At 41.6% G+C, this 15942-nt stretch overlaps 1 protein-coding gene across 5 annotated transcripts in view; it reads right to left on the bottom strand.

Annotated features, from left to right (window-relative positions):
- The window catches only part of ARNT2 (aryl hydrocarbon receptor nuclear translocator 2), a 190526-nt gene that overhangs the window by 38113 nt on the left and 136471 nt on the right, over nt 1–15942 (bottom strand). For all 5 annotated transcript variants that reach the window (XM_018066310.1, XM_018066308.1, XM_018066309.1 and 2 more), the window contains exons 10-11: nt 6074–6208; nt 2287–2361 (exon numbers count right to left, since the gene is read on the bottom strand). In XM_018066310.1, coding sequence (XP_017921799.1) covers nt 2287–2361; nt 6074–6208 — 210 coding nt within the window. The remainder of the gene's footprint in view (nt 1–2286; nt 2362–6073; nt 6209–15942) is intronic.

Genomic DNA, 15942 nt, shown 5'->3' with positions numbered 1-15942 from the left:
CTGATAGTGTCAGCAGTTTAAAATCTCTGAGGTGCTGTCAGATGGAGAGGTCTGTGTGGGGAGTTTGGGGATGGAGGTGGACACTTCGGAAGGAGGCAGGCTCTGATTCCAGTTCTGTTATCACCTTGCTGTGTGACTTGGAGCAAGTGACTAAACCTCTCTAAGTCCTGGTTTTCACTGCAAAAAGTAGGAATGATTAGATATTGTGAAGGGTCGAGGATTATACAGGATAAAATATGTGTGACGAAGGGTCCATTGTTGTTCAGTTGCTAAGTTGTGTCTGAGTGCGATTCCATGGACTACAGCCTGTCAGGCTCCTCTGTCCACGGGATTTCCCAGGCAAGACAACTGGAGTGCATTTCCATTTCCTTCTCCAGTGGATCTTTCCAACCCAGGGATCAAACTCATGTCTCCTGCATTGGCAGGCAGATTCTTTGCCACTGAGCCGCCTGGGAAGCCCAAGGAAGCTATTGCAACACTCAAAATACATGGGCGGGTGGCCTGGGCAAGGTCAGTAAGAACAAGAGAGGGAGAAGAGGGCAGGTTACTGGTGTCCTTTGAGGGGGGCTGGAGTCAGGAGGACCGATTGGGCAAGATGGGAGAGATCAAGGGAAGAATGAAGACTTTTTCTTGGTTTCTGACCTTTGTATCCAGAAGACCAGTGGTACAAAGGAGACTGGGGGCTGTGAGATGAGAGTGGAGCACCGTGTTGGAAGGTTCGTGGGCACTCAAGTGCAGGTGTGGGCTAGGCATCTGCACATCCACAGGTGATGATATGGACTGAACTCATCCAGTAGGTAAAATCACCCGGATACTAGAGAGAAGGAGAGAAGGCGCCAGGAACAGAGCCCCAGAGTATCACGGCTTGGAGATGCAGGCAGAGACGAAGGATGGACAACAAAGCAGTCTAACGGGTGGAAAAGCAACCAGGAGCTGGTGCTATTTGGGAAGAACAGAGCATCAGGGCACAAGTCAGGTCATGTGATCTGCATGCACAGATGTGGCATAACTGGAGCCCTAGGTCTGTGCATGCAGACAGCTCCATGCCTTTCACAGGAGAGCTCAGTGTCGGAGGCACTCATTCTGATCCACTTGCAAAGCAGAATGTCAAGGACTTATTCTCTCAGATGAATGACAAGCCATGATTCCCTCTTAAAAAGCAATTCAAAGGCCCTTCTTCTGTAACATTACCCATCCTTTTCCCTGCAGGGGCTGAAGCGAGTCCTTGGAACCTTTCGAGGAACTGGCTCTCTCTCTGCTCCCAGGTGGACCCATACTCAAGAGGGGGCAGGTCCGCAGTGACAGTCCTGCTTCTCTCACTCCCTACCCACGTGACCTTATGGAATTCCTTCACGAAGCTTCACTTGACTCGCCTGTAGCATGAGGATGATAACACCCACTCCTGTGACTGTTGTGAAGTTTCAGGAAAGCAGTGTGTGCAAAAGGGGCTTCCACACTGCCTGGCACAAAGTAGGTGCTCAGTAAACAGCGTCTAATTCTAACAACGCTCTGGATGCAGTGAGCATAGTGGCCTTTCTCTCAGACCTCCGCGGTCACCCTCGGTCCTTCTCTCTCCTTCACTGTCTCTGTTCACATTGTCAGCATCGCTACCCAGCAACCACCTCCTCTGCTGCTCCTGCCCCAGTTCTGTCTCATCACCAGGGCAACCGAAGCAGCCTTCTGATTTGTCTTTTGTTCCATTTATTTCGCATCCTTGTCTCTTCCACACACCTGGGCTGCCATACCTGGGTTTTTCAAAACATCGCTCCACTTCAAATCCTCAAGGGAATCCTCACTTAAACGACTCAGGAGAGAATTTAAGTTCCCGGTGATGGCACATGAGGCCCTTCAGAATCTGGCCTCATCGGCCTCTTCTTTGACCACTGCCCACCTCCTCCCGACAAGGCGGCCAGTGTCGCTGTAGCCATGAGGAACTACTTAAAACTCTCCCAACAGGCTGTGCTCTTCTTTGCATCTCTGGTGCTGGCCCCTTGTCTAGAATGTTCTGTCATTTCTTCTCTGCTCATCTGTTAAGACCCATCCCGATTGTTGCCTCCCCTCAGAGACTGTTCCTCACCCTGTCAACCTTGTCCTCTTCTGCTCTTCTCTCAAGACACAGAAATTCCTCACTGATGGCCTGCCCTCCCCACTGGACTGCGAGCTCCTTCATTCCAGGGGCCTCTGACGCCTTGGAGAGGGGGTCCCTGCTGCTTGCCTGGCACATGGAAGGACCACATCCATGTGTACCCAGTTTCCACATCAGCTGGAAATGAACATTCATGGTACCTGCTGGAAACTCTCCCGAAGATGGCTCTGATCCTCGGAGTGGCAGAACTCCAAAATGTCCTTTCCTAGAAGATCCTAAAGAGAGAGAGACAAGCTTTAATACTCCCCAACCCCACGTTTCATTGTTTATATATCACTGTTAGACAAGAGTGTTCACATACATCCCCTTCAACTCATCTCCTTTAGCGCACACCATCATAAGGGGGAAAAAAGTGGATGGAAATGTTTTCCTTGCGTGATGAAGGAGCTGGCATCTGGTGCCCCATCCTCAGTGCCTCTGGCATGTTCAGTACGGACTTCTAATTTTGCTAAGGAACTAGAGCAGCAGCTTCAGAATGCAATTTTATTTCTGTTTGCCTTGGAAAGACAGACTGTACAGTCGAGCTCTAATAAACATTTTAATAAACATAAAAAGAACACAAGTGGTAGCATGAAGATGGATGTGTAGCCTATGAAACCTGGAATTGTTTAAATGGGGGGAACTGCAGCTCTCTTGTGCCTGGAGAAAAGCAGTTATCATAAAATAACTGAAGTTGTTAAGTCTGTTGACTACCTACCTTCGTTCATCTATGTTTTATTCAAAGGACCCAGCATTAACCCCAAACAAAAGTGTTTTGCAGTGAAACCAACTGGAATGAGAGAAACCATCCAAAAGCAAATGGGTTATAGGAAACTGGTCCAGTTGGAAGTATCTTCAGCAGCAAAGAGTTTCAACAAAGTCATCGATCACAACCCAAATCAGCAAATGGCCTCAGTGGGTGCTAATGCTGGCAGGGGAAAGGACTCTTATCTGTGCCAAGAAACACCTAGATCCAGATGCCCATGGAAGGTGGCCGGCGGATAAATGAATCAGGCTGGAAAGAGAAGTCATCAGAGGTAACAGTGAATTTGGAAAGAGATTAATTTTCCCCTTCATTCCATCCCAGAATTCTGAGGGTTACATCAGTCTAGAGATGAAGAATTCAATGAATGGTTCCCATATTTCAATTTAGTCTGTTTCTAGTTATAAAATAGACACGTAATTAAAAAACCCCCCATCAATGTCACCCAAACTCTGTTTCTCAGAACAAAGATTCTTTCTCTTCTTTCTTGTTTGTTCAAATGCTTTTTATATTGGAAGAAATTTAAATCTACAGAAAAGTTGAAAGGGCAGTGTAATTCACACCTGTGGGTCGTTTTAACTGGATTCATCAACTGTCAGTATTCTGCCACATTTGCCTTTTTCTCTTTCTTGCATATATATGCAACTATAAATATATAAGAAACATAAAAGTAAATACAAATGAAATATCATACCTATGCACAAATATATCTAAAATATATTTATATATCTTATTTTAAATTATATTTAAAATATGTTTATATATTTAATTTTTTGTTGAATCATTTGAAAACAATTAGCAGGAATCACGACGCTCCTCATATATGAAATATGTGTCTTTTTGTGACCCCATGGTCTATCCATGGAATTTTCTAGGCAACAACAGTGGAGTAGATTGCTATTCCCTTCTCCAGTGGATCTTCCTGATCCAGGGAATTGAACCAGGGTCTCCTGCATGGCAGGCAGAATTTTTAGCATCTCTGCTACCAGGGAAGCCCCATATAAATGACATTTTCTTACAAATCCATAATGTATCATATTATACCTTAAAAATCAATAATTATTTGATAAAATCACCTAACATTAACATTTCCTCACTTGTCTCCCAGTTGTCCTTTATAGCTATACATCTTCAGGCTGAGGACCCAAGGAAGGCTTTTATATTGCATACTGTTATTTTATCTCTTTGGTTTATCTTAATTTGGAACAATCTCTCCAAGCCAGGCTTCAGCAATACATGAACCGTGAACTTCCTGATGTTCAAGCTGGTTTTAGAAAAGGCAGAGAAACCAGAGATCAAATTGCCAACATGCACTGGATGATGGAAAAAGCAAGAGAGTTCCAGAAAAACATCTATTTCTGCTTTATTGACTATGCCAAAGCCTTTGACTGTGTGGATCACAATATACTGTGGAAAATTCTGAAAGAGATGGGAATACCAGACCACCTGACCTGCCTCTTGAGAAATCTGTATGCAGGTCAGGAAGCAACAGTTTGAACTGGACATGAAACAACAGACTGGTTCCAAATAGGAAAAGGAGTACATCAAGGCTGTATATTGTCACCCTGCTTATTTAACTTATATGCAGAGTGCATCATGAGAAACGCTGGATTGGAAGAAACACAAGCTGAAATCAAGATTGCCGGGAGAAATATCAATAACCTCAGATATGCAGATGACACCATCCTTAAGGCAGAAAGTGAAGAGGAACTAAAAAGCCTCTTGATGAAAGTGAAAGTGGAGAGTGAAAAAGTTGGCTTAAAGCTCAACATTCAGAAAATGAAGATCATGGCATCCGGTCCCATCACTTCATGGGAAATATATGGGGAAACAGTGGGAACAGTGTCAGACTTTATTTTTGGGGGCTCCAAAATCACTGCAGATGGTGACTGCAACCATGAAATTAAAAGACGCTTACTCCTTGGAAGAAAAGTTATGACCAACCTAGACAGCATATTCAAAAGCAGAGATATTACGTTGCCGACTAAGGTCCGTCTAGTCAAAGCTATGGTTTTCCCAGTGGTCATGTATGGATGTGAGAGTTGGACTGTGAAGAAGGCTGAGCGCTGAAGAATTGATGCTTTTGAACTGTGGTGTTGAAGAAGACTCTTGAGAGTCCCTTGGACTGCAAGGAGATCCAACCAGTCCATTCTGAAGGAGATCAGCCCTGGGATTTTTTTGGAAGGAATGATGCTAAAGCTGAAACTCTAGTACTTTGGCCACCTCATGCGAAGAGTTGACTCACTGGAAAAGACTCTGACACTGGGAGGTATTGGGGGCAGGAGGAGAAGGGGACAACAGAGGATGAGATGGCTGGATGGCATCACTGACTCGATGGACGTGAGTCTGAGTGAACTCCGGGAGTTGGTGATGGACAGGGAGGCCTGGTGTGCTGCGATTCATGGGGTCACAAAGAGTCAGACACAACTGAGCGACTGAACTGAACTGAACTGAACTCCTGACTTTTGATATTTTTTGTGATTTTTGTGTTTTTCACTTAAAAAAAAAAAAGACCTTGAAAATGTGTCTCCTGTAAAAAGAGGATCCATATACATTTGAGAAACAATGGTGAGACAAAATTCAGGGAACATCTTTAAGACATTTCAGGGTCTTTCACATGAATATACTTTTAAAGTTTCTAAGGAGATTTCCTATTTGGTATTCATCAAAATTAATTGATAAGAGAGTCTCTTTTTCATAGAACATCTTAATTCTAGTTTGAGAAAAATCTAGAGCTAGATTAAACAAAATGGTTAGCACAAAAAATTGAGTTAATTTTAAGCAGTGCAGTTGCATACAATAACCTTTTTTGCTTTGGAAGGCCATTACCCAGGCAAGGAGATGGATTTTTATGCTGTTTTCCCCTGTATCGTCACTGTATTATATCTTTAACAAATGAGGTAGGTGAATTTTGAAAGTGAAAGTGTTAATCGATCAGTCATGTCCAACTCTTTGTGACCCCATCGTCTGTAGCCTGCCAGGGTCTTCTCCATGGGATTCTTCAGGGAAGAATACTGGATTGGGTTGCCATGCCCTTCTCCAGGGGATCTTCTTAACCCAGGGATTGAACCCAGGTGTCCTGCAGTGCAAGCAGATTCTTTACCATCTGAGCCACCAGGGAAGCCCAGGTACATTTTAAATAAAACTAAATCTCCAGCTGACTCTATGAGCTCAAAACCACCTACCTGAGGCTGGTAGCCAATCACACTGATGCACCTTGGGTCCACAAACGTGATGATCCCATCAGAGTTATGCCGTGATAAGAATTCCGTGGGCACTGACATCCCACTCATGTCCATGCACACAGGAGAGCTGGTCACCTGGAATGGAGAAATCCACAGGGAGGCAGTTTTAACACAGACAGAGACAGTGATGGGGACTGAGTTAGAGAACAATCCACGTGGATTTAGTTTCACAGATCCTTCCAGGTCATGAGTACAATGAGTTCAAAATGTTTGACAATAAATGCAGGAGAGAGTGTGGAGAAAAGGGAACCCTCCTACATTGTTGGTGGGAATGTAAATTGGTGCAAACACTATAGAGAACAGTAGGGAGGTTCCTTAAAAAAACTAAAACTAAAACTACTGTATGACCCAGGAATCCCACTCCTGGGCATATACCCTGAGAAAACCATAATTCAAAAGACACATGCAGTGGAGAGCAAATAGGGAATGGATTACCGGCTAGATTGCTCTCTCCCCTTTTGATTCCCCCTGTTCTCCTCCTGGTCACCTCTATTTCCCTCCTCCCTCTTCTCTTCTCTATGTAACTGTGAACCTCTCTGGGTGTCCCTCACTGTGGTGAATCTTTTCACCATTAACCTAGATGTTTTATCATTGGTGCTATATGGATGGAGAAGTCTTGAGGCTACTGTAAGAATAAGACTGAAAGCCAGAGACAGGAGGCTTAAATCCAAAACTTGAGAACACCAGAAAACTCCTGACTCCAGGGAACATTAATTGACAAGAGCTCATCCAAAAGCCTCCATACCTACATTGAAACCAAGTTCCACCCAAGAGCCAACAAGTTTCAGAGCAAGACATATCAAGCTAACTCTCCAACAATGCAGGTACATAACCCTGAGCACAAAAATACAGACGGCCAAAAGTCACACAAAACCCATAGATACCTCAAAACTCACTACTGGACACTTCACTGCACTCCAGAGAGAAGAGATCCAGCTCCATCCACCAGAACACCAACGCAAGCTTCCCTAACCAGAAAGCCTTGACAAGCCACTCCTCCAACCCCATCCACAGGGAGGAAACTCCACAATAAAGAGGAACCACAAACTTCCAGCATACAGAAAGGCCACCCCAAACACAGCAACCTAAACAAGATGAAAAGGCAGAGAAATATTCAGCAGGTAAAGGGACATGATAAAAGCCCACCAAACCAAACAGAAGAGGAGGAGATAGGGAGTCTACCTGAAAAAGAATTGAGAATAATGATAGTAAAAATGATCCAAATCTTGAAAACAAAATGGAGTTATAGATACATAGTCTGGAGATAAGGATTGAGAAGATGCAAAAAAAGTTTAACAAGGACCTAGAAGAAATACTAAAGTCAATCAATAATGAATAATACAATAACTGAGATCAAAAGCACTCTGGAGGGAATCAACAGTAGAATAACAGAGGCAGAAGATAGGATAAGTGAGGTGGAAGACAGAATGGTGGAAATAAATGAAGCAGAGAGGATAAAAGAAAAAAGAATTAAAAGAAATGAGGACAACCTCAGAAACCTCTGGGACAATGTTAAACACCCCAACATTCGAATCATAGGAGACCCAGAAGAAGACAAAAAGAAAGTCCATGAGAAAATACTTGAGGAGATAATAGTTGAAAACTTCCCTAAAATGGGAAAGGAAATAGCCACCCAAGTCCAAGAAACCCAGAGAGTCCCAAACAGGATAAACCCAAGACGAAACACCCCAAGACACATATTAATCAAATTAACAAAGATCAAACACAAAGAACAAATATTAAAAGCAGCAAGGGGAAAACAACAAATAACTCACAAGGGGATCCCCATAAGGATAACAGCTGACCTTTCTATAGAAACTCTTCAGGCCAGAAGGGAATGGCAGGAAATACTTAAAGTGATGAAAGAGGAAAACCTACAACCCCGATTACTGTACCCAGCAAGGATCTCATTCAAATATGAAGGAGAAATCAAAAGCTTTACAGACACGCAAAAGCTGAGAGAATTCAGCACCACCAAACCAGCTCATCAACAAATACTAAAGGATCTTCTCTAGACAGGAAACCCAGGAAAGGTTTATAAACTCGAACCCAAAACAACAAAGCAAATGGCAACAGGATCATATTTATAAATAATTACCTTTAATATAAATGGGTTGAATGCCCCTACCAAAAGACAAAGACTGGCTGAATGGATACAAAAGCAAGACCCCTCTATATGCTGTCTACAAGAGACCCACTTCAAACCAAGGGACAGATATAGACTGAAAGTGAAGGGCTGGAAAAAGATATTTCACGCAAATGGAGACCAAAAGAAAGCAGGAGTAGCAATACTCATATCAGATAAAATAGACTTTGAAACAAAGGCTGTGAAAAGAGACAAAGGACACTACATAATGATCAAAGGATAAATCCAAGAAGAAGACATAACAATTATAAATATATATGCACCCAACATAGGAGCACTGCAATATGTAAGGCAAATGCTAACCAGTATGAAAGGGGAAATTAACAGTAACACAATAATAGTGGGAGACTTTAATACCCCATTCACACCTATGGATAGATCAACTAAACAGAAAATTAGCAAGGAAACACAAACTATAAATGATACAATGGACCGGTTAGACCTAATTGATATCTATAGGACATTTCACCCTAAAACAATGAATTTCACCTTTTTCTCAAGTGCACACGGAACCTTCTCCAGGATAGATCACATCCTGGGCCATAAATCTAGCCTTGGTAAATTCAGAAAAATTGAAATCATCTCAAGAATCTTTTCTGATCACAATGCAGTAAGATTAGATGTCAACTACAGGAAACACTGAGGTGGAAGAAGAACAAGCTGGAATCAAGATTGCTGGGAGAAATATCAATAACCTTAGGTATGCAGACGACACCACTCTTACGGCAGAAAGTGAAGAGGAACTAAAAAACCTCTTGTTGAAAGTGAAAGAGTAAAGTGGAAAAGTTGGCTTAAAGCTCAACATTCAGAAAACTAAGATCATGGCATCTGGTCCCATCACTTCACGGCAAATAGATGGGGAAACAGTGGAAACAGTGTCAGACTTTATTTTTGGGGGCTCCAAAATCACTGCAGATGGTGATTGCAGCCATAAAATTAAAAGATGCTTACTCCTTGGAAGGAAAGTTATGACCAACCTAGATAGCATATTCAAAAGCAGAGACATTACTTTGCCAACAAAGGTCTGTCTAGTCAAGGCTACAGTTTTTCCAGTGGTCATGTATGGATGTGAGAGTTGGACTGTGAAGAAAGCTGAGCACTGAAGAATTGATGCTTTTGAACTGTGGTGTTGGAGAAGACTCTTGAGAGTCCCTTGGACTGCAAGGAGATCCAACCTGTCCATCCTAAAGGAGATCAGTCCTGGGTGGGTGTTCATCGGAAGGACTGACGCTAAAGCTGAAACTCCAATACTTTGGCCACCTCATGCGAAGAGTTGACTCCTTGGAAAAGACTCTGATGCTGGGAGGGATTGGGGGCAGGTGGAGAAGGGGATGACAGAAGATGAGATGGCTGGATGGCATCACCAACTCGATGGACATGAGTTTGAGTGAACTCTGGGAGTTGGTGATGGCCAGGGAGGCCTGGCATGCTGCAATTCATGGGGTCACAAAGAGTCGGACACAACTGAGCGACTGAACTGAACTGAAAAGGAAAAAAAACTATTAAAAATACAAATATAAGGAGGCTAAACAACACACTTCTGAACAGCCAACAAATCACAGAAGAAATCAAAAGAGAAATCAAAATATGCATAGAAACGAATGAAAATGAAACACAACAACCCCAAATCTATGGCACTCAGTAAAAGCAGTACTAAGGGGAAGGTTCACAGCAATACAAGCCTACCTCAAGAAATAGGAGATAAATCAAATAAATAACCTAACTCTATATGTAAAGCAACTAGAAAAGGAAGAAATGAAGCACCCCAGGGTCAGTAGAAGGAAAGAAATCATAAAAATTAGGGCAGAAATAAATGCAAAAGCAACAAAGGAGATCATAGCCAAAATCAACGAAGCTAAAAGCCGGTTCTTTGAGAAGATAAATAAAATAGACAAACCATTGGCCAGACTCATCAAGAAAAAAAGGGAGAAGAATCAAATCAACAGAATTAGAAATGAAAACGGAGAAGTCACAACAGACAACACAGAAATACAAAGGATTATAAGAGACTACGATCAGCAATGATATGCCAATAAAATGGACAACTTGGAAGAAATGGACAAATTCTTAGAAAAGTATAACTTTCCAAAACTGAACCAGGAAGAAATAGAAAATCTTAACAGACTCATCACAAGCACAGAAATCAAAACTGTAATCAGAAATCTTCCAACAAACAAAAGCCCAGGACCTGATGGCTTCACAGATGAATTCTACCAAAAATTTAGAGAAGAGCTAACACCTATCCTACTCAAACTCTTGCAGAAAATTGCAGAGGAAGGTAAACTTCCAAACTCATTCTATTAGGCCACAATCACCTAATATCAAAACCAGACAAAGATGCCACAAAAAAAGAAAACCACAGGCCAATATCACTGATGAACACAGATGCAAAAATCCTTAACAAAATTCTAGCAAACAGAATCCAACAACATATTAAAAAGATTATACATCATGACCAAGTGGGCTTTATCCCAGGGATGCAAGGATTCTTCAAAATTCACAAATCAATCAATGTGATATACTGCATTCACAATTTGAAAGATTAAAAACCATATGATTATTTCAACAGATGCACAGAATGCCTCTGACAAAATTCATCATCCATTTATGATAAAAATCCTCCAGAAAGCATGCATAGAAGGAACATACCTCAACATAATAAAAGCCATATATGATAAACCCACAGCAAACATTATCCTCAATGGTGAAAAATTGAAAGCATTTCCCCTAAAGTCAGGAACAAGACAAGGGTGCCCACTTTCACCACTATTATTCAACATAGTTTTAGAAGTTTTAGCCACAGCAATCAGAGAAGAAAAAGAAATAAAAGGAATCCAGATTGGAAAAGAAGTAAAACTCTCACTGTTTAGGGATGACATGATCTGCTACATAGAAAACCCTAAAGACTCCACCAGAAGATTCCTAAAGCTAATCAATGAATGCAGTAAAGTCTCAGGATATAAAATTAACACACAGAAACCCCTTGCATTCCTATACACTAAGAATGAGAAAACAGAAAAAGAAATTAAGGAAACAATTCCATTCACCATTGCAACGAAAAGAAAAAAATACTTAGGAATAAATCTACCAAAAGAAACAAAAGACCTATATACAGAAAACTATAAAACACTGATGAAAGATATCAAAGATGACACAAATAGATGAAGAAATATCAGAGACTGGAAGAATCAATATAGTGAAAATGAGTATACTACTCAAAGCAATCTATAGATTTAATGCAATACTTATCAAGATACCAACAGTATTTTTCAGAGAACTAGAACAAATAATTCCACAATTTGTATGGAAATACAAAGTACCTCAAATAGCCAAAGCAATCTTGAAAAAGAAGAATGGAACTGGAGAAATCAACCTGCCTGACTTCAGACTATACTACAAAGAAACAGTCATCAAGACAGTATGGTACTGGCACAAAGACAGAAACATAGATCAGTGGAACAAAATAGAAAGCCCAGAGATATATCCACTCACCTATGGAAACTTTATCTTTGACAAAGGAGGCAAGAATATACAATGGAGAAAAGACAATCTCTTTAACAAGTGGTGCTGGGAAAACTGGTCAACCTCTTGTCAAAGAATGAAACTAGGACACTTTCTAACACCATACACAAAAATAAACTCAAGATGGATTAAGAACTAAATGTAAGACCAGAAAATATAAAACTCCTAGAGGAAAACATAGGCAAAACACTCTCTGACATAAATCATAGCAGGATCCTCAATGACCCAACTGCCAGAGTAATGGAAATAAAAGCAAAATTAAACAAATGGGACCTAATTAAATTTAAAAGCTTCTGCACAATGAAGGAAACTGTAAGCAAGGTGAAAAGACAGCTTTCAGAATGGGAGAAAATAATAGCCAATGAAGCAACTGACAAAGAATTATTATCAAAAACATACAAGCAACACCTGCAGCTCAATTCCAGAAAAATAAGCAACCCAATCAAAAAATAAGCCAAAGGACTAAACAGACATTTCTCTAAAGAAGACATACAGATGGCTAACAAACACATGAAAAGATGCTCAACATCTCTCATTATCAGAGAAATGCAAATCAAAACCACAATGAGGTACCATCTCACGCCAGTCAGAATGGCTGCTATCCAAAAGTCTACACACAATAAATGCTAGAGAGGGTGTGGAGAAAAGGGAACCCTCTTACACTGTTGGTGGGAATGCAAACTAGTACAGCCACTATGGAGAACAGTGTGGAGATTCCTTAAAAAACTGGAAATAGAACTGCCATATGACCCAGCAATCCTACTGCTGGGCATACACACTGAGGAAACCAGAATTGAAAGAGACACGTGTACCCCAATGTTCATCACAGCACTGTTTACAATAGCCAGGACATGGAAGCAATCTAGATATCCATCGGCAGATGAATGAATAAGAAAGTTGTGGTACATACACACAATGGAGTATTACTCAGCCATTAAAAAGAATGCATTTGAATCAGTTCTAATGAGGTGGATGAAACTGGAGCCTATTATACAGAGTGAAGTAAGTCAGAAAGAAAAACACCAATACAGTATATTGACACACATATATGGAATTTAGAAAGATGGTGTAACGATGACCCTATATGTGAGACAGCAAAAGAGACACAGATGTAAAGAACAGACTTTTGGACTCTGTGGGAGAAGGCAAGGGTGGGATGATCTGAGAGAATAGCATTGAAACATGTATATTATCATATGTGAAATAGATCACCAGTCCAGGTTTGATGCATGAGACAGGGTGCTCAGGGCTGGTGCACTGGGATGACCCTGAGGGATGGTATGGGGAGGGAGGGTCAGGATGAGGAACACATGTACACCCATGGCTGATTCATGTGAATGTATGGCAAAAACCACCACAGTATTGTAAAGTACTTAGCCTTCAATTAAAATAAATTTTTTAAAAAGATACATGCATCCCACTGTCCACTGCAGCACTATTTATGATAGCGGGGACATGGACGCTAAATGTCCATTAACAGAGGAATGAATAAAGAAGATATGGTACATGTATACAACAAAATATTACTCAGCCATAAAAAGGAATGAAATTGTACCATTTAGGGAGGTGGATGGACCTAGAGACTGTTATACAGAGTGAAGTAAGTCAGAAAGAGAAGAACAAATACTATATAATATCGCTTATCTGTGGAATCTAGAAAAATGGTACAGATACGCTTTCTAGCAAAACAGAAATAGTGACACAGATGTAGAGAACAAACATACGGATATCAAGGCAGGGAAGGGAGAGTGGGATGGATTGGGACATTGGGACTGACACTTATACACTATTCATACTATGTATACAATAGATAACTAATGAGAATTGTATAGCACAGGAAATGATACTCACTGCTCTGTGATGACCTAAACAGTAAGGAAATCTAAAAAGGAGGAGATATATGTATATGTGTAGCTGATTCACTTTGCTGTACAGCAAAACTAACACAACGTTACCTGAAAGCAACCATCAGTTCAGTTCAGTTCAGTTGCTCAGTTGTGTCCGACTCTTTGTGACCCCATGAATTGTAGCATGCCAGGCCTCCCTGGCCATCATCAACTCCCGGAGTTCACTCAAACTCATGTCCATCGAGTTGGTGATGCCATCCAGCCATCTCATCCTCTGTCATCCCCTTCTCCTCCTGCCCCCAATCCCTCCCAGCATCAGAGTCTTTTCCAATGAGTCAACTCTTCACATGAGGTGGCCAAAGTATTGGAGTTTCAGCTTTAGCATCAATCCTTCCAGTGAACACCCAGGACTGATCTCCTTTAGGATGAACTGGTTGGATCTCCTTGCAGTCCAAGGGACTTAAAATTAATTTTAAAAATAAAATGTTTGAAACTGCCCTGGTCATACTTTGGCCTAACTGGAACAGTGGACCACTTTCTCTACACTTCTGAGCTTCTTTTGCGACCCCATGGACTGGAGTCCACCATGCTCCTCTGTCCATGGGCTTTCCCAGGCAAGAATACTGGAGCGGGTAGCCATTTCCTTCTCCATGGGATCTTTAGGGACCAGGGATTGAATCCACTTCTCCTGCATTGGCAGGCGGATTCTTTACCATTGAGCCACCAAGGAAGTCCAAAGAAGTCTAAGGAACTGATTACACTGTTTGGAAATTCTACATTTGTGAACTGAATTCACTCAAGTATTCTTTCTTTCCCTGTTTGCAATGAATAAACAATGCTTATCATGTGTTAATGAAACAGCTTATTCATCTGTCTGAAAATGGTGAGATCCAGGAAGCCACAGACATGCAGTATCAGTGTTCTCTGAACTACATCTACTACGGCCTCACCATCAGAACCTGGAAGGCCCTCAATGCCACAGGAAGAAAGACTTAGTGGCTACTGGGTGCGCCAGACATCAAGCCGGTGGGATTTATGCATTAATACATTATTCAGAATATCTAATTCTCAAAAGATGAAAAAGACACATTTCCTGCCCTTGAGGAGTCTGCAAGGAAGGGCTTTACTCTCAACTAACTATATGAAAACAGATAAGGAAGAAACTTAACTGACATGTAAACTCAATGCTGGGGGAGTAGGGAGGCGAGTGATTCACTTTGACTAAGCAGATAAGGGAGTCGTTTCAATGGATCTTGAAAGATGAGGAAACAGAAGTAAACAAGAGGAGAAGGAGTTCTCCTGTTTAAGGAGCTTCCTTTAACAACAAGCAGAAGTAACAGCCTGTGGATGTCCACAATGGTGGGCATGTGCATGGCAGGCTTGTGGAAAGGGGAAGATGTGGTTTGGGAATAAGGCATGAGAGATGGGAGGGAGGAGACAGGGTTGTAAGGTGAGTGGGTGCTTTATCCTGCAGACCACAGGGAAACACTCACAGTGACTAGACATGGGTGTGAAACAACAAGTACTGACTGTATATATAGTACAAGGGAAGCCCCAATATATAGTACAGGGAACTATATTCAGTATCTGTAATAACCTACAATGGAAAATAATTAGAAAAATATATATACAATATCACTTCTTTGTGGATGCTTTCGAACTGTGGTGCTGGGAAAAGACTCTTGAGAATCTCTAGGACAGCAAGGAGATCCAAGAAGTCAATCCTAAAGGAAATCAACCCTGAATATCAATTGGAAGGACTGATGCTGAAGCTGAAGCTCCAATATTTTGGCCACCTGATGCAAAGAGTCAACTCATTGGAAAGACCCTGATGCTGGGAGGGATTGGGGGCAGGAGGAGAAGGGGACAACAGAGGTTGAGATGGCTGGATAGCATCACCAACTCAATGGATATGAATTTGAACAAACTCTGAGAGATAATGAGGGGCAGAGGAGCCTGGTGTGCTGCAGTCCATGGAGTCACAAAGAGTTGGACACGACTCAGCGACTAAACAAAAACAAATACGTAGAATCCAGAAAAGTGGTATAGATGAACTTATTTGCAAAACAGAAATAGAGACAGAAGTAGACAACAAACTTATGGACACCAAGTGGGGTGTAATGCATTGGGAAACTGGGATTGACATATATATATTATTGATGTGCTAAATCGCTTCAGTCATGTCTGACTCTTTACGACCCTATGGACTATAGCCCACCAGGCTCCTCTGACCATGAGATTCTCCAGGCAAGAATACTGGAGTGGGCTGCCATGCCCTCCTCCAGGAGATCTTC

This window comes from Capra hircus, chromosome 21, assembly GCF_001704415.2.
Source record: "Capra hircus breed San Clemente chromosome 21, ASM170441v1, whole genome shotgun sequence".
Taxonomy (NCBI): Eukaryota; Metazoa; Chordata; class Mammalia; order Artiodactyla; family Bovidae; genus Capra; species Capra hircus.
Note: the sequence above shows the minus strand (reverse complement) of the source record. Positions and strands in the feature narration are given on the sequence as shown.